Source organism: Candoia aspera, chromosome 2, assembly GCF_035149785.1.
Source record: "Candoia aspera isolate rCanAsp1 chromosome 2, rCanAsp1.hap2, whole genome shotgun sequence".
Taxonomy (NCBI): Eukaryota; Metazoa; Chordata; class Lepidosauria; order Squamata; family Boidae; genus Candoia; species Candoia aspera.
This window is the reverse complement of record NC_086154.1, coordinates 151,337,485-151,357,493: the sequence shown is the minus strand read 5'-3', so window position 1 is coordinate 151,357,493 and position 20,009 is coordinate 151,337,485. Positions and strand designations below refer to the sequence as shown.

The window sequence follows — 20,009 nt, the reverse complement described above, 5'->3', positions numbered from 1 at the left end:
TGAAGAATGAGTCTGACAGAATATTTGGGGAGTAATAATAGGGATACCATTTGTTGGTAATATTTTAAATAAGATTTTATTTTACAAGAAATGAAAATTAAACAATTTAGCATGCTGATATATTTAACAGCATTATAACACATTATATTCTATGCTATATCATCATATTGAACCCTTTACAAAACTGGAGAAATTTAGTACCATCATCTCTCACGACTGGCTATGCTGGCTAAGGCAGGGCTGCAACTAGGGTCTGTGTCACCCGGGGCAAACATGGATTCCATCCCCATTTTGGCACACACACCCCAGCGCTCATTTTGGCGCCCTCCCCAGCACGGCGCCCGGGGCACATGCCCCAGTTGCAACCCCCCCCCAGTTGCGGCCCTGGGCTAAGGGTACTGGGAGTTCAGCAACTTTTGGAGAATTACAGATTCCCATCTCTCCTTCATAGCAATATTTAATTTACATAACTGATGTTTGAACTTGGATCAAGTACATGTTTGTCAATTTTTAGATACTGCAAAAATGGTTTGGGAAAAATATAGGGAAAAGCAGCTAATGAGTATTTAAAACATTTGGACTTGAAAAATTGCCAAGCATAAATAAAAGGAAAGAGCAAAATACTTTACAAGATACTTTGCTTTCACTGTATTTTGGAATAGAGTTTCTGGGTTAAGTAATTTAATTATTCTTGGACCAGAGTTCTGGAGTCTAGAGATGTTCTGTACAGGTGAAAATATATATATTTGGTATTCAAAATAATCCTATGACGTGGATGTATTTACTATTAACGTCATTTACTTTAAAAATAACACTATTCTCTAATTAAATATTTGGGCATGGTTTTCCTTAGTTCCACCAAATGCAGTGCACACCAAAATTATGTCATACAAAATGCTCAAAAAAAAAAAAGTGGCTGTAATTCAATCTCTTCACTTCACCAGAGAAGCACAGTATATCCCTGCAGCACTGAAGCTATATTCAGCTAAGGCTCATACACAACTACTGTTCAGTGCCCAGCTAGGACCTTACACTTCCTTTACTTCTCTCGAAAGGTCCAATCTAAATTCCTAAGGGCTATATTCCAGGTAGCCCCCTGCACTCCAAATGTAGTATTAAGGAGGGAGGCAGGGCTGTCTAAAGTTGAAACAGGTTTATGGACCTGTATCATAGCACATTGGCTGAAGTTACTATTCTCTCCCATAGGTTTGAGTTCTTTCCTTATTGAGGACAATTACAAATCAGTATGGTTCAGGACAATCTCACAAAAACTTCAGCTTCTCAGCTTTTCCAGGGAGGTGTTCCTATTGATGGTTTATGAATATGCACTCAGCACATTTAAAGAATGTATCGAAGACCTGGAAGCCCAACAGGACCAGTCTGCTCTACCTAAGAACATTTTTCTGAGCAGTCAAGCCCCTTTTTACAAACCAGCGAGACACTTAAACCACATAACTGCTTCCAAATTCCAAAGAGCACTAATTTTAGCATGCTTCAACACAGCAATTTTGGAGGGCCGATACAAAAAAGTCCCCTATGAGCTGAGGCTGTGCCCCTGTGGACAAGGGGCTGTTGAAACTACAGCTCATGCCCTGCTATACTGTACCCCCTATAAGGACTCAAAGACCCGCCTTAGCTGGTAAAACACCAGGAAAATTCTGATCTTTTTTATGTATAGTTGTTATCAGATCAGTATGATTGAGTCTCCTTGAATGTAGCTAAATTTTGTTACACTACCTGTAAAATTAGGCAGACTTTGATTATGCACTGACGAACCAACCACCAATTGTAATATTCTATCTTGTTTTGTTTTTTACTTTATTTTTATATTTAATGTATTTTTGTTTGCAATTCTGGTCAGTGACCGTAATTAAAACTATTCATATTCTTTAATTATTTGGAGCTTCAGCCAAATGTCTTTTTAATTCTAAGCTTTGGGGAGAAGCCATTCTTACATTCACAAGTTCTTCTTGATAACCATGGAGACAGAAAACTTGCTACATTTGATGGATCTTGACTACAAGACCAGGTTCCATGGTAGCAACTTTTATATTTACGATATTTCTAGGTATACGTTTTGTTGGAGGAACTATATTGTTATAACACCACTGTTGATGTAACACCCATCCACTTCAGTGGGACTTAGACACAAGACTGGGATTAATGCAGGATAATTTTTCCAAGGATAAACCTGATGGGAGTGTGGTAGGGAGCAATACATCTTTCCTTTGTAGAAGAACCACTTTTTAAGGGCGTGTCAGCCAAATTAAAGCTGGCTTTTCCCATACATCAACAGCATACATTTAAATAACTCTATTTAGAGCCTGTAAAAAGTGTTACCAAAAAGCAGATGTCTTTTCCATCATGACTGAAAACACTTCATGTTATTAATTCACACACTCAGACACACACACAGACACCAATTTCCACTTGAGTTCTGGGATATACATGGGCTTATTCCCTTCCAGTTTTGCTGAATTCAGCATGTGATTGTGTCTTTCATTGCAATGACCTGTTTAGTTCAGCTTAAATTATGATGGTATAAAAAGAACCTGGGGAATTTGCTGTGCATTTGAACTCTTGAAATGAGCTTTGCTGACTGTCCCCAGCTGAGGGAGAGGGCTTCCTGCCTTCTTCTACAGCACAAAAGGCTTGGCTCATCCTCCTATTGAAAACTCAGACTCTTTAGACCACTGCTCACATCTGACTCGGCTTTTGTGATCATCCTATTGCTACTTTTGAACAATGGTAAAAGGTCACCCCAGGCTGTCTCCAAGTTCTTCTGGACTTGAGGTCAGAGGCTGGGATAAGGGTACCACTTGAGTTCCTCTAGGAACTTTGCCTTCCCTTCAAGTGGAGGGAAGAAGAAATGTTCATGCCTTCTGTTGTCCCAAGAATGGCTCATTTGCTCTTCTGTTATGAAGATGATTTCATGGTCCCAGTTTTTCAGTGTGAAAAGAATAAATGAGACACTTCTTGGGTTTCCTTTTCTGTTGTAAGATGGACTTCCTATACTAAGTTTTAAGTGAGACAAAGAAATGACTTGTCGCTTCTTTCATTTTACTTGTCCTGTGTCCCACCAGCATTGGGGAATTGTTAGATGTAAATAAAATCCAAGCATTCTGCAAATCCAGAAAGACATTAGAAGGTCTGTTTTGCAAAAGTGTGGATCTCAACTGTTTTCTTTTGACATTTTCAACTGAAGAGCATGAAAAACATTACCGTTCTCCCTTCTAATTTACTTATTTCAGACTTTATTGAGCCTGTCAGCCTCAACATAATGCCCTAATCCATATGGGTTAGATTAGTCCGTAGTCCATATGGATAATTCTTAAAACCCAAGCTATTGGCTTCACTAGCTTGCTGGCTATGGATGAGGAATATTACACAGCAACACATTTTCAGGGCATGACATTGAGGAAGACTATCCTAAATCTTGCAAGTAACTAATCTTTTAAAAACATTAACATTAATTTAAAAAGAAAAAAAATCACACAATGATCTTGCTAAGATAATTGCATTTTTAGGATTTTCCAGATTGAGGAAGAAAAATGTGATTGCTCTTTCTTTCTCCTTGTCCATGAGCCTGTGCTTCTGCCCAGCGCAATTGCTAAGTTGAGAGAAGCAGCAGCAAAAAATTTCCAAGTTCAGTACAAGTGGAAATGAAAATGAGCGCTTTGACCACTTACGAGATGCTTCCTCAGTGATTTCTATTTTCTGCTTGGTTTTTTTTTCAGACTCACATCAGTGCAGACTTCGTTATTTTATGCATTATCAGCCATTTGCTGTCTCAGACTATCAACCACTAATGATTTACATTTTTTAGAACTAGACTGAAAAATGTATGTGTTTCTAGAAGATATGCAACTTGTGTAATTACCTACTGTACATAAATGGATTAATTAGTTATGCAAATTCATTATAATTACTTGGCACTAATATGCTGCTACATAAAGCATCAACCTTTTTCCCTTGCTGGCTTAAAACCTAACAGTATATTAGAGAAAGTACGCAAATATACTTGCCTTGCAGACAGACTGCTACAGTAATGTAGTGAAGTGGTTCAGGCAACTTTTCATGTTAATTTTTAGACAAATGGAACTTGCACAGAGCTTCAACTTCCACATACGTTTTCTTGCAAAGTACAGACCTTGAGGTGGGAAGGAAAGGATCTATGTATGCTGCCTATGTGTAGCATTGCTTCTAGTCCCCAGACACACAAAAATAACTTGAAGAGGAACCCACAGTCCTAACTTGGCACAACTGAAAAAAAACAAACAGCAGAAATCCCACAAGCTGTCTTCAGTATTGCTGTAACAAAGATCTTCTCACTACTATGCCGTACAAAAGAGAAATAAAGCAAATTGCTTATATACACTCACACATAGATCCATGTTTTTACTTCATGCTGCTGTGCGTTTGTCTGATTGTCTGCAAAAAAAAAAAAAAATCTGGGGAAGCAATGGCATCTTTCAGCGGCCCCGAGGATGTCAAAATAATGAGACATACAGTATGATATGCCATTATGCCATTGCTCACTTGGCATTATTATATAATTTTGTCATGACACCTGACGCAAATATGTAAGCTGCATTATTTATATTATGATTTTATGATCAAATATATCATTTGTTCCACCTTCCCCGACATGCAGAATACCATGAGATAAAGTAGAAGTTTTTGCAAATGGGAAGCTGAACTGCACACAAACTCTACAGAGCTGCATTGATTTAAAGAAAGGCTACTTTTACTGCATTTTCAAATATATAGCACATGAGCCAGAAATAAATCATCTTCACAGTTGAACACAGACTTATGAATACAGAGATCTGGAGATGTTTCCAAACTAGCACAGTCCTCATGTGGAAGTAATCTATCCTGATATTTCTGCAGTCTGCAGAGACTATATAAAATGAGCTCTCTTGCATAATATTTCAGGATTCTTCCTTTTATTCTACTTTATATATTTGGATCTGGCTAGTTTTCTACCAACAAGAAGAACTTTGGAAGATACTGTAGTCCTGCTCATTAGACTTTTATCTGTTTCAAAAGTCCAGTTTCCCATTTGCCTTTAGGTGTCACCAATATATTTTCAAACATGTTTCTGTGCAAATGGCAGTCAGATGGCCTAGAAATTGGCTTAAAAGGACAGAAAGCTAAGATCTTCCAAATCAAAATAGCAGCAATTTTGTGGAGATCAGAAGGGTATATGTTGTAGGTTAAAATTTCATGAACCAGAAAGACATACTGCTTTGAACACTAAGTCAGTAACAGATCTTCAGTTGTGGATGATCTTCAGGAAGGGTCAAGCACAAATTCAACCCCATGTTCTTCTGGTCCTCTAAACTAGGGATTTTCAAACTTTTTCAGGCCATGGAACCTGTTGGTTAAAAAAAAAAATCCTGGAGCCCCTAACCAAGAGACAAAGCTCTAGTGACAGAAGATTGGCCGTGTTTGAGTGAACTTTTTTCTTTTTTTGCCCATAGTCTCTCATGGAGCTCCATCAAGTTCTCATGAAACCCTAATTCACAAAGAACACCTTTCGAAAAACCTTGCTTTAAACCATGCTACACTTCTCTCTGCATTACACAGAAATGGAGAAAAGCCATATCTAAGGATGCAAACCTGGAGTTTTTTACTAATGCCAATCCGCAGTCCAGTTATGGGATCTCATATATTTGCTGTCAATGGCAATAATCCTAAATATTCAGAATTTGTAGCTTTATTCAGTGCTTATTGTTTCAGTTTTAGATGCAGTTTCACAATGAGGTGGCTTAATAGCAAGGTCAAAAAATTTTAAAAAATAATATAACTTCTGAATGTAAGAAGCTTGAAGTAAGTAACATACAATGACCCACTTGCTAATTCTTCTGCTTTTTGTACACTTCCTCAGAAAAACATAATGCTGACTTCTGCTGAAAGGCTGGGGATCCGGACTAGAGATGAATCCTGGGCTTTCTGAATCAGCTCAATAAGCTTCACCCTTACCTTACTAAGGGCCTCCCCAGGTAACTTGCTTTCTTTCTGTTGGCTGAACTGCTGCAGTCTGTGTTTGTGTGTGTGTGTGTGTGTGTGTGTGTGTGTACTACCCACAAGTCATCCAAATGGCAGTGCAACCTGATGCCCTTCTGGAGGGGGAGCGGTGTTGGATTACAATTCTTCCCCCTCATTGGCTGGATATGGCAGGAGTTATAGTTCCTACAGAGGCCCTTTGAATGGTTGAGGCTGTTCTCTGTCCTTTCTTTGGGACCCTTTGGGGAAGGAAGGAGTTAAAGATACAGAGAAAGCCCTCTGTGGGGCTACTTGTATTCTTCAGTAGTGGCTACTAGCCATTCATCAAGTCTTCCAGTCTTGCCACTGTCTTTTAGGGAAAGTAGGTGACCCCTTCCTTCCAATACAGTTACTTGTCATGATCACCATTACGATGCTTGTGACATCGCAACGGCTCACATAACAATACAGGGAAATGGGTACCGGACGGATTAAGGGAAAAGGCAACTAGCTAATAAAAGAGAGCAACAGGTGCTGGCAACGAAGTATCGACTCTAGCTGGAGGCGGGGAAGAGAGAGATACAATGTTGCAAAGAAGGTAATTGACAAGACCAGACCACGAGGCGCGCCCGAGCTGTCAAAAAGATTACGAACCTGATCGCCCGGCAATGACCCATCACCGGCCGGGAAAACAGTCAAGGAAACGCCCGAGGCACAGGAGGGGCTCCATGACCCCTCACCTACCAGCAACGGAACCAACAGGGCTCGGGGCGCACCCGGAGTAAGAAGGGGTGGAGCGCTGACTGGCGCAGGCTATTTAAATCCCGTTCCGGCGCGCTCCACTCACTCTCAGCTTTTCTAAGGGCATGCATCCTATACTCAAATAAAACCAGAACTTAAGCCTACACTAGCGTCTGTGTTTTTACTGGGTAGCAGGCAGAGCCTGACATAAAGCTGAGAGTCACCAAACCAAAATCGCCAAGCTCCACCGGATGAAAATTTTTCCGCGGGAGAGACCAACTGGCGAAAACCAGAACCGGGGACAGTGATGGAACCAGCACTTCGCACCAGAGGCATGAAGGACGGCCTGCAAGAGGCAGAGGCGACCCGACAGCGGCTGGAGGCAGCGTACCCGAAAGGGGACACGGACACCCTCCCTGCCCATACCACACCCCAGTTCCAGACCTGGAGCTCTGACCCAGACGGGAGAACCCCGACGGAAGACGAAGTCGGGGACCAGCAACTCCTCGCTTGGGCCAATGGAGCAGGACCCTGGACGGGAACACCCTACTCCACCTGGAGGCTCCGCTACCCCAAAACGCCCAAGCAGGAAGGCGCAAGACTACGTACCAGATAGCATCTGGCAGCACCGACATCGGACGACCAGGGCACGTCAGACAGGGTCACGGCCCTGGAAGCCAGGGTACGGTACCTTGAGTACCTGCTCCTGTCCCCGACATTGGCAGACGAGGACACGACCCTGAAAGCCAAGGTACGAGACCTGGAACATATGCTCCAGTCCCTAGCAACAATCGTCAGCGAGCGCTCCAAGACTGAGGCGGCACAGGGGGTAAGAGGGGATCGGGGCAACATACCCACCCCGCCAACAACCCCGAGCGGAAGGGGCCAAGCACGAGACTCTGTCGCAGGGATTCGCGGCCCCAGGCCAGTGAGAGCCATCCCTCACCACCCACAGGTAGGGGACCCGCAAATTGGGAGGTTCGCCAAAGACTTCCCCGTACAATTTGACAGGAACCCTACGAAACTGTCCTTCTTTCTAACAAATGCGAGGGACTACATGGCCCAATACGGCCATTGCTTCAACACAGGCCACTAAAATCTCGGCGGTGGCCACCAAGCTCCAAGACAGGGCTGCGGACTGGTACGTGCAGATGTCCGAGTCCGGAGCCCCAGCCTTGGCCGATTTCCATGACTTCCTCGCCGAGTTGAAGCATTACTTTGAGGACCCCCTGGTGAAAGAAAGGGCCAAGTGCACACTTCTGTTGCAGAATGCTGGGAAAGCCTTTAGCCCAGGAGAGATCAGAAAAGTCACACACCAGGCATTTCTATAAAAATAATTTATTTACAAAAAGCAAAACAAAAGCAAAACATATTTAAAGGACTTAGCTCTCCTGGCTTGCTACATATCAGCAGAGAGAAAAAAGAGGAAGTAAGAAACAAGTCCGGGCAGGTTCCTCCCCCCAGGCGATTTGCATCAAGCACGTGAAAGGAGTCAATCAAATACAACCTCTTCACCCGGCCAAAATGATTAGGTACAATAGCAGTCTTAATCGTTAGTAGGAAAACATCAACACTCCCCTTTTTACACTATAGATTAAGATGCAAACCAATCTTCTCTGACAACTTTATATGTCTTTCCATTCACATTACTTTACCATTATCTCCCCTTTGGTTTAACAGAAAGCTACCATTCTTCTTCCTGTGTACTTCCAAACCTAGGTAATTGGTCACAACTCCAAGGCTTTTTAATATGAAATGGCTTTTCATGCAGGCTTCAAAATCAAGCCTTTGTTTTTCTGTTGATGTGAACAGCAGCAAATCATCAACATAAATGCACAGATACATACAACCTTGTTTGTCCTTCTTCATATATACACAGGGATCTGCTTTTCCTTTTTCAAAACCAAAATTCTGCAGCTTTTCATCTACTTTTTGGTTCCAGGATCTAGCAGCTTGTTTTAACCCATAGATTGACTTCTGCAGTTCACAGACTAGATTCTCCCCTTTTTCATAGCCAGGGGGTTGCTGCATGTATAATTTGTGATCTAAATCACCATAGAGAAATGCAGTTTGAATGTCATAGTGGTTAACTGACATTCCTTTCAGTGCAGCAACTTTTAACAGTAATCTAATTGATTCACCTTTAGTAACTGGTGCAAAAGTCTTGTCAAAGTCTAAATCTTTCCTTTGAGTGAACCCTTTTGCAACCAACCTTGCTTTATATTTTTGGATTTTGCCATCAGCATCCCTTTTCAGTTTGAAAACCCACCTACAACCCAGACAGCGTTCATTGGGAGGTAGATTTACCAGTTTCCATGTTTCATTTTCTTTCAAGGATGCTAATTCCTGTTGCATGGCAGAATGCCAATTTTGTGCAATCTCAGGTGGTAAAGCATTCACTTGTTCTAAAGACTCAGGTTCTTTGAATATGTGAAAAGCCTTTACTGTTTCAGCTTGAAAACGTGATGGAGGAACGCCTTTATTACTCCTCTGAGATCTGCGAGGTAATACAGGGCTTAAATTTTGACTCCTATCACTTTCCTGAGAAGCATCTGTCTCATCAGACAGATCTTCAGTTTGCTTTTCTGGTTTAATGTCCTCATCAGGCAAAAGATCACCATCAGCAAGTCCTTGCTGTTCTCTTGTGGTGATCAGATCAACTGGAAAGCTAGAATTTAATCTCCCCCAGTTTTGTTCAGCAAAAGAAGCGCTTTTGCTAATTATTAATTCCTCTCCCATTATGAACCTGTAACTCCTTTGGCTTTGTTCATAGCCAACAAAGATGGCTTTCTTTGTTGTGGGGCCTCCTTTCCTTCTCTGCTGTTTTGGAATGTGAACCCATGCAGTGCTACCAAACACTCTAAGATGGTTTACCTTTGGTTTCACACCATAAAACAAGTGGAATGGAGTGTCCTGAATCACAGAGTTATACAATCTGTTTTGTACATAAGTGGCAGTAGATATGGCCTCTCCCCAGTACTTAAAAGATAATTGTGAATCTTTAATCATGCATTCCATCGCATTTTGCAAGGTTCTGCCCTTTCTTTCAGCAACACCATTTTGCTGAGGGGTGTAAGGGTTAGAAAGAATTTGTTCTATCCCCTTTTCCACTAGGAACCTTCTGAATTTGTGAGAAAGGTATTCTCCTCCTCTATCACATTGGAGTGCAGATACAGGCCTAGGGAATTTTCCATTTGCCCATGTCACAAAACTTTTAAATTTCTCAAATGCCTCATCTTTATGTTTTAAGATGTAGATAAATGTGTATCTTGAGAAATCATCAATGATTGTCATTGCATACCTTGCTTGTCCAAGACTTGGAGCAAAAGGACCAATAATGTCAGAGTGTACAATTTCCAAAGGTCTAGTTGTAACTCTGTCACTGTGCTTACTCACAGGAGCTTTTAGTGTTTTGCATTCTTTGCAAACTACACAGTCTAAGTATTTATCACAGGGTTTTATCTTTAGGTCAGCACACAGCTGTGGCATTTGTGCTATATACTTGAAATTAGCATGACCAAATCTCCTGTGCATCAGGTGTACACATTGGTCATGATATGGCGTGTTGCCAACTGCAGCCTTGCAGCTTGGCTTCCTTGCATTTTGCACAATGTACAAGGAGTCTTTTAACATACCAGTAGCACACAATTTCCCATTTTTTCGTATCTCACAACCATTTTTCTTAAATGTTATGATATACCCTGTTGCAGCCAATTGTGCCACAGATAAAAGGTTTGATTGTAAATTTGGCACATACAACACACCTTTTACAGTTTCTCCCAAGCAGGATAAATACAAGTCACCTTGTCCCATAATTTTGGTCACAGACCCATCAGCCAAAGATACACTTTGTCTTTCAGTTTTAGACAGTGACACAAAAGAGCTTTTACAATTACATAAATGACAACTGGCCCCAGAATCTAACACCCATACATCAGAATTACCCTTCTCAGCAACCTGTGCAATTTGGGTTGTCTGAAGAGCCTTCTTCTGTGTTGCCCTTGTGTTCTTCTTCTCTGTCTTTCTACTCTTGGGTCTCAAGGCACAGTCTTTCTGCAAATGTCCAGCTGAACCACAGGTGAAGCATCGCAGGCTGGCTAGTGCTGTGGCCTCAGCTTCCTTTCCCTTCTTTTCCCTTGTTTTCTGGTACTGCAGCTTTCCAGAAGAGATGGGGGGGGGGATCTTTCCTCTCTCTTCTCCCATTCAGCGAGTAAGCACTGTGTAACATACGATGGGGTGAGGTCTGCTTCAGGCATAGCCTCCAGGGTACAGATCAGCGTGTCCCACGTTGCATTCAGTGAGGACAGGAGGATATATGATTTTGTGAGAGGTGTAAATTCCATTCCTCTCTCCTGCAACTCAACAAACAGCTGCTGAATATGATGCAGGTACTCAGGAAGGCTACCTCCTTCTGCAAGGTAGGCTCTGTACAGCTTTTTCATCAGGGTAACTTTACTCCCTGCTGTTGCCTTTACATATAAGTCTCTCAAAGCGTCCCAAAGTTGCTTTGCAGACTGCATGCCTCGCACGTGGACTAGCTGATTGTCCTCAACTCCCAAGATAATGGTGGCTCTAGCCCGCTCATCCTGTCTCAGCCATTCAGCACTGGGATTTGGGGGTTTTGCTCACCAATTGGCAGCCAAAGATTCTCTCTGCGAAGATTCATCTCCATCTTCAGGGCCCAATTCAAATAGTTGGTCTCTGATAGGCGCTCCAGAGGCATCGCTGAGGGCTGGGAGGTAGCCATGGCTTCTTCCTTCTTTTGCAAGTCACCTCAGCTAGCTTCTTTGTCCTGTAGACTGGCAGTTGCTGGAAAATCTCCAGGTGGCTCCAAAGAAATTCTTCACAGGTCTTTGCTACCTGCCTTTAAATTGTGCATGAGGTGTGGAGCTGATCTCTCTTGGTTTTACTGGGTTGCTCACTGGGCACATAACCTGTTGCAGAATGCTGGGAAAGCCTTTAGCCCAGGAGAGATCAGAAAAGTCACACACCAGGCATTTCACTAACGTCTGTGTTTTTACTGGGTAGCAGGCAGAGCCTGACATTACTGTTCTTTCCTCTTCCCAGCCACTGAATGGAGGCAGGTCGATAAAGACAGTGTTTTCATCTTTCTCTCTCTCTCTCTTTCCAAACCTGGGAGGGAAGCATCTCTTAATCTTCTGGAAAGCAAGCCTGACCAGGAAGTTTTTCAAGTGGTCAGGCGGGTCTTGCCGAGTGACCTCCTGGGTCCACTTGCTCTTGAAGAGCCATCTTTGACCTGGAGTTTTTGACAAGTAGGCTGAATAATACCTGACACACTTAGAGTCAATTATAGGCCCCATCCAAGGATGTGGGGTGGTGATTGGATTGTCCTAGAAAGCCCTGGTTTCAATATCATAGCTCTGCAACATCAGGTACCTGCCCAGGACCACAGAGGGTCTTCTGATTATTTGATCTGATATTTTTCTCCTTATTGTTGCTGCTACTTATCTGCCATACTCAAGAGAGGAGCAATGACAAAAGCAAGGAAGAGGAGCAGTTTGCCTCCCCATTATCTACCAAGATGTTTATCAATCATCTCAGCAGTAGTCTACAGCCCCCCTGACTTCCCACACTTTAATTCAGTCATAGAGGAAGGGTTATCATGAGGGAACTTCCCCAGAGAGCCTTTTGAGTAGCGCTGCAACCATCCCTGCTAAGGAGGAACCCTGACCTTGAGAAATGGTGGGAGAAGTTCTCCATCTAGAGCCATTTGAAGAACTTATCCACCCAATTTCTCTGCCCACATATTTGGTGAGGATTTTCTAAGGGCCAACTTGGCTCCTGTTGTTATGCATTGAACTTCCTGTTGCTACGTGTCCAATATGTTCAGCAACTTAGGGAGATGGAGGGGCAGAGATCCAGAATGATAAATGCTTCTACAGCTGAAAGGAAATGAACCTTACCCAGCTGTGATTAGTGTTTCCTATAATAGCTGTGTCAATATTTGGTGCACGTGGCCAAATTCTCATTGCTTCTTGCGTACATGACATCACCTTGCTTTGGAGATGGAACTGCCCCGAAAGTACTCGTTTATACACCAGTTTGCCCCATAGTCATTGCTGCCCATCCCAGCAGGCATCCTCCTTTCCAGAGGCCATGGGAGGGGCTGATGTCTAATTGCTTTTTAGGTCATTAATAATTTGGGGTGGGAAGCGAGCAGTGGGTTTGCCTGGTTTTTTAAGTTGGAGGGAAGCAGTTCCACTTTGTATTCCATACAAACACACCGTGGGAGTGAGGAGCAGCACTGTGCTTCTCCCAGGCTGTCTGGGGTTCAGGCTTCTAGCTCTTGGAGACTTACGTTTCAGGGGAAGGTGGGGCTCCCAACCTACTACTTAAGTGAAAGTTGAAACACAATGTATTTTAATGGGAAAAAAAAGAGCAACGCTATTACTTGAATGCCTGCCTTATTTCTTTGACAATCATATTATGTCTTTAAGTAAGCCAAGGCACACCTTAATTGTTATACGGATGTTTGATTAAATGTGGGAATCTCATTAGCATTCTACTGTATGTTCTCTAAAAGCAGACTGAAAAGATCAAAGCCATGAGTGGTGGAACTTAAAAGCGAGTGATGTTTGTGGATATTCTGTGGCTAGGTCTGTGTTGAGCAGACCTAAGTATTTGAACCCTCGTTCTGCTAATCTTTCCTCAAATCTTGGGCCTGATTTATCAAGCCAAATGCAGTCTGCCAGCCATGTACAGTGCTCAGAGATTTTACTGCCTCTGAGTTTTCACACACTCCTGACTAACCAGAGTCCCAAGACTCTAGAGGGCCACCACGTTGGTGGGTTATAGTCATGCCTGATCTAGTTTTTGCTTCCCAACCCCCTTCCTTCTAAAAAAGAGAGTTTATTGGGTCTATGTCATTAGAAGACCCAGGGGAAAATGGTGCCAAAGACCCACATTTTAGGCCTCTTCTCAAGCTAGCAACCAAATATGGAAAATAACTAATTTCTTGAAACACCAACCATGCCATTCTTATTTGAGTATATGCTACCAAGTGTGTTTTTGTCCTCCTCTAACGCTACAGTTTGGTGAAAATAGCTCAGTGACAGAGTTTATACTTTGCATACTGAAAGCTCCAAGTTTGTTTCTTGGGACCTCTGTTGTATACAAGTTCTGAAGAACAAAAACTATGGAAAGCCTTCTGTCGGAGTTGCTGCAGTAAGATTCAACAACAGTGAGCTGGTTGTTCCAATGGTTTGACTCAACCTGCATTATATTATCTGGCGCTTGAACGTTAGTGCCCTTTTGAGTGCCCTTCCTCATAGATTTGCCAAGAGTTGCCAGTGAATCACTAATTATTGCTGTGTTTAGAGTAAACAAACACAGGAATGGAATGGAAAGGAATGGTCACTGGACAAACTGTGATGAAAAAGGGGGATCGTTACAGAGGCAGTTCCAACTGGTAATATGCCCCCACCACTGGGCAAACTGCTGACTGGCTGCATGTTTCAAAGTGGCCCCTTAGGGAAGAGACCTTTCCCCCTTAAGAGGGATATGATCTTAAATCTGGTGTGCCCTGGAAAACAGATCCTTCTTCAGACTTCATCCTATGCATGGAAGAACTTGCCTTCTGAACAAGAATAAGTAATAATAATTGGCCTGTAAAGGGTCACACATGAGAAGGGAAGGAGTGGTCCAGCGGCCTGCTGTCATAGCAGGAAACCTCTTCTTCCTCTGCTCTCTAACCAGCAATGAATGTGCCTGTCTTATCTTCCCCAAGAGACTGAGCTATGAATCAGGTGGTTTGTACTGCCAGTCGTACCACAGCTGTGTCCTTAGTTAACCCACATTTCTCTCAATCTTGGCCTAATGTGGAAATAACAACACTGACCTACCTTGCAACACTGCTGCAAGGATGATTCCAGAGATAATATACATGAAGCATATAAATAATTACTGACCAACGTTTATAACTCCCCTGACTTTCTCACACCAGATGGCAGCATGTAGCAGACCTTGATTGATCTCAGAAAAGCTACACAGTATCAGACTTGGTTTGAATCAGAGACTATCATGACATCCCAGGGCTGTAAGCTACACTGGGAAGTAAAAAAAAAAAAATCCCCAGAAGAAGGCAGTAGTAGCAAACCACTTCTATATTGTCACTGGGAGTTGAGCTTGACTCATGGAAGACTTTACTTGGACATTGTTTCATATCTCTCAAGCTTTGTTCCACATCTCTCAAATATCAAGTTCTCTGAGCCTACCATTTTGAACAAGTGTAGAAAGCACCTTGGAGCTGATTTCCCCAGGGCTGGTGGGGGAAGACCAGATATTTCTGGGGAAGGATAGCATCCAGCCAAGTTCAGGGATACCCATGATTATTGGACTGTTTTTGCACAGCGCTTATTGAACTACCTGAGCTGGTCCAGCTGGTAATGTCCAGCCAGCATCTGGGATTATAAGCATGACCAACTTAACTGTATGACCCAGCCAAAAAAAACCAGTCTTGCCTCCCAGTTACTAACAAAAGCACTATCAGAATAGGGCCCATAGACAGGAAATGATTTTCTTGTGCAGGCCTGAGATAGGTTGTGCAGAAGCCTAAACTGGAATGGGAAGAAATGCATTCAGTGCAAAGATATCAACATGTATTTATATACTTGGAAACTGTTTATATCACCAACTCCCTCCATGCCTGAAAAACAGACTCTCATAAAACTCTCATAAAAACACTGGTAAAAGCAAGAAACATAAGACGCTAAGATCTTAACATTAAAACACTAATCCATTAAAAGGCTTCTGAGGCTTAATAATGAAGGCATTTCCTTCAACTCCAATAACAGCAAGTTCTATAACATGCACCCTTCCTGAAGAAAGCAGAATTAACTGCTGATGACCAGCATGTCTAGTAGGCCCTGCAACAGGCACTCTGAGAATGTGGTGGTGACCTATGTGGAAGGAGATAATCCTTGTAGTTGCTTGGGCCTTCACTTTGTAAAGTTTATACATCATTCTGAACCTTTTGAATATTGCATGAAGTGAAATGCTGCTGTCCCTAATGATTCATAGTTTCCAAAACTATGGCACACAAAGCTGTATACATTATGAAAAATGCCTCTACTAGGAAGAAATGTACATGAAAATGTGTATATCGATGAAGATAAAATATACTGCAGAACACAGACCTGCAGCTAGGGTCTCTGTCACCCTAGGCAAACATGGATTCGGAGACCACATTTTGGCGCGCCCCCCAGCGCTCATTTTGGTGTCCCCCCAGCACAGTGCCCGGGGCACATGCCCCGCTTGCCCCCCCCCACCCCCAGTTGCGGCCCTGGTAGAACATTTATACAGAGGAAAATGTTTTGCCCCAGACTATAAATTAGGAAAATTGAAATATGCAAAGAAACACAGACTGATTACAGTAACAGGATAATTTAAGTTACAGACTGATGCAGTAACAGGATAATCTGAACTTCAGGTAAGAAAAATATAAAACTGTACTGAAATTGTCAGATTCACTCCTCCCTAAGCTTGTCAGCACAAATCAGCAAAGAACTTAATTATGTATACTTGAACATGATTAATGTGGTCCAACTATAAAGCCATGTTCCATAAAACAAATGTTGTCATGTGAACAATGCCATTCTTTTGGAGATTTCTATGCTAACAAGCCAGAATGTGGGAAGCAAGGGTCAGGTTTTTCAACTAGCAACTGCCTCAAACATCTCCATTAATCCAAAAGACTGCTTTTTAAAAAAGAAAAGGAAAGAAAAGATGAAATCCGAGCATTTAGGGAGGGGGGGCTGGTTTATCCAATAGGAAGATCACTTCAGACAATGGCCACATTGATGAAGTGAGATGAATATTCTTAAAACAGGTGGCTTCCCCTGTCCCCACACCTGTTCCATGTTGGGTTTTCGCCTGCTGTTTTAAGCAACTAGCCCGATTGATGTTGTGTTTCTTTTTTCGTCTCCAGATTCCACCTAGCTGGCCCTCATTTCCTCTGTTTCAAATGAACTTATTTCTGGTGCGGTCTTATCCCAATGCCCTCTGATAGAGACCTCCCCAGGGGGGTACCTCTGTAACCAGTCATGGGAAACGTCTACAAGTACTACTTCGACAAGAACAAAATCTTCCAGCACTACAACTACACTAAAGATAAGCTGGAGAGAGATGAGGTGTCTTCACTGACCCCCATTGCCATCACCATCATTGTGCTCTGTTGCTTCATTATCCTGGAGAACCTGCTGGTGCTCATATCTGTCTGGAGGAACAAGAAATTCCACTCAGCCATGTTCATCTTCATTGGCAACCTGGCCTTTTCAGACCTCATGGCTGGCTCGGCTTTCATTGCCAACATCGTGCTTTCAGGCCCAGCCACCTTTCGCCTCACTCCGATACAGTGGTTTGTGAGAGAAGGCACCGCCTTTACCACCCTGGCAGCTTCGGTCTTCAGTCTGTTAGCCATTGCGATTGAACGACATGTGGCTATCACAAAGGTGAAGCTCTACAGTAGTGACAAGAACTGCCGAATGGTGCTGCTGATTGGGGCCTGCTGGGTCATCTCGGCCACCACTGGGGGGCTGCCCATCCTTGGCTGGAACTGCATGTCTGATCTTGAGAAGTGCTCCACTGTTCTGCCCCTTTACTCTAAAAGCTACATTGTCTTTGTGGTTACCATTTTTACTGTCATTCTCTTCTCCATTGTGGTCCTCTATGTCCGGATCTACTGCATCGTCCGCTCCAGCCATGCTGAGAAAGCCAGCTCACAGACAATGGCCTTGCTCAGGACAGTGACCTTTGTCCTGGGGGCCTTCATCATCTGCTGGCTGCCTGCCTTCACCATCCTCCTGATAGACGCTTCATGCGCCAGGAAGTCTTGCCCCATCCTTTACCAGTCAAAGTATTTCTTTGCCTTTGCTACCCTCAATTCAGCCATTAACCCCCTCATCTATACCCTCCGCAGCAAAGACATGAGGAAGGAGTTCTTGCGGGTGCTTTGTTGCTGGGGGATGATGGGGCAGGGAAAGCCAGCAGAGCGTTGCATGATCCCCCTCCGCAGTTCCAGTTCCTTAGAGCGGTGCACCCCAAAACAGGACCTTCCCACTTTATCTTTCATGAAGGAACATTCCACATTTGTGTGAAAAGACACAAAGAAAGGAACTATGGAATGGACAGGCACTGGCGAAGAATGGGGTGGGATTGAACCCAAGAAAGCGGTACAAATCTGATGAATACATTGTCCTGGTGGCCAAATCAACCTGCCTTGGACTTACGTGGAGGTGTCCATTTGTTCACTAGACCTGCACAGTATTACGATTTTATGTTAGGAATGTGTGAGACAGAGTGATTGACTGCTGACTGATTGACTGACATGAAGTGGGGAGGGTGGGTAGCTGCTGAGCTACCAAGAATCTGATTTGGTACGATTCTCCCCTTTTCTAAAAGTTGCCCTTGCCTGTGTTTAGACCCACCTCTTTTGTCCTGCATCTCCGAGCCATACTTTCAGATTTCTCCTCTTTGCACAAAACACTCACTCATTCTTCCCAGCAAAGCAATCATTTGCTCTGATCGGCTGGGTCTTTTGCAGGTTTAGTTGATTAAAACCAGTCTTCTGTCTGAGACACTCAAAACTACAATACTCATAATCCCAACCAGCTGACCCCTGGGTTTCCTGTGTAGTGACTGAAGTTGAAGACAATCATATCTTTAGAAGCACAGAGGGGATTTTGATAGTACCTCTGCTGCTGGAAATGTGAAATATCTGGCTCTTCACTTTCTGAAGAGGATGCAAAGGCTGGTTCCAAAGTTCTATGTAGAGCTGCTTTGGGTACATACCTGCGACATCACAGATGCCAGGCTATATGTTCTCTTCACCCTTGCCAAAACACTCTTATCATCCTTTTTAAAAGTCTCTTCCTCTCCTATAACATGAAAGTTAAACAAGTTTTGAGATCTGGGGTTTCTTAAGTGGTAAAGGATAGATACATTGATTAAATAAATGCACACACATGCATAAGAACCTCTTGTGAAGAGAAATATTGCAAAGCTATCATAATTCCTACTAAAATTGTTCTTTCTGTTTTTAATATTTTTCCATGAACAGAATGCATTTAGGTTCTCCAGGACTGGATTTACATCTGGTTTTAAAAGTGTTTTCCAAAGCAATAACAAAGTATTTCTCCACCTTTCAGTAGCCACCCCTTCCCCTTCCTATCCTGAAGTAGTTTCCGATTTCCTTCCTTAGCCTGGCCTTTTTGAAGCTAAACTGAGATATAATCATAAGAGCAGCTAAGGGGATATTTTTCTGAAAACATCACATATACAAGCAATCTGAATCTGTAGACTTGTATTTACCCAGACTGTTCCCTTGTAGTAAGTATGAATAGACTTAATGCATATTAAGAAAGGGCGGGTTTAAAAAAGAATGTTTTAAATGAGAGAGGGAAGATTTCTGTTTTAACTTCATTTTTTCACACTTTCACATAGGGGTTGCTGAAATAAGGCTGGAATTTCCTAGAACTCTTGCAGAAAAAAACCTCATCAAAGTATAGCTGCTGTCATTTTATGTAATCAGCATGGATATCATTACCAGCAGTAATCCTTTTGATTTTCCTTCAGGAGCCAAACAAAAAGTTTCAGTCTGGACAGATTTCAATCTCTCTTGCAGATGGGCAGCTTAGGTGCTATGACATGCCCTGGTTTGGCCTAATACTGTAGATTTAGATGCCTGAGATCCAACAGGGAAACGCTAACTTCAGTTAATTTAATAAGATGCAGTCCAGGGGAAGTTCCCCTGCAGAAGCATGATTGAAATGAATGGAATTTACACCATTCAAACATGAGCACTCATCTACTCTAAGCATGTGGTACCCTTTTTTTAAATGTGGGAAAGACTAGTTTCTCTCTTTCTGCAATGCCTTACCATCCAGGGACATTAAATATTTATAACCAAACAAAAGAAATATAAAACCAGTTAGACCAGCAACTTTGGGGCCACCATTCCCATTGGTTTTGCTTTTGTCCGGCAGCTCTATAGAACTTGAGGAAAATTTACTTACAGCAAGATTTTCCATCTTCTATGCATCCATTTCCTTTCCAGTTTCAATGCCTTGTAGCCCAAGTGTTCTCTAACCCCTTTCCTGTCCATGCCACCTGTTCCAAGTGGCATGGACAGGAAAGGGATTAGAGAACATCTATCCTTGTCATCTCCTAGGATGCTTTTGGAGAGTAGAGCTCAGGGAGGCCTCAGCGTAGCATTCTGGAAAGCTGGGCATCCCTTCTCAGAGTGTGCGGTAGTGGACTAA

At 42.8% G+C, this 20,009-nt stretch overlaps 1 protein-coding gene across 1 annotated transcript in view; it reads left to right on the top strand.

The window, feature by feature from the left end:
• Positions 1–19,512, top strand: part of S1PR2 (sphingosine-1-phosphate receptor 2) — a 71,265-nt gene extending 51,753 nt beyond the window's left edge. Inside the window, exons 2-3 of the mRNA XM_063294306.1 lie at positions 5,894–6,008; positions 16,679–19,512. Of these exons, the coding sequence (XP_063150376.1) occupies positions 16,794–17,846 (1,053 nt within the window). The 5' untranslated portion in view covers positions 5,894–6,008; positions 16,679–16,793 and the 3' untranslated portion in view covers positions 17,847–19,512. The remainder of the gene's footprint in view (positions 1–5,893; positions 6,009–16,678) is intronic.
• Positions 19,513–20,009: the final 497 nt, after the last annotated feature.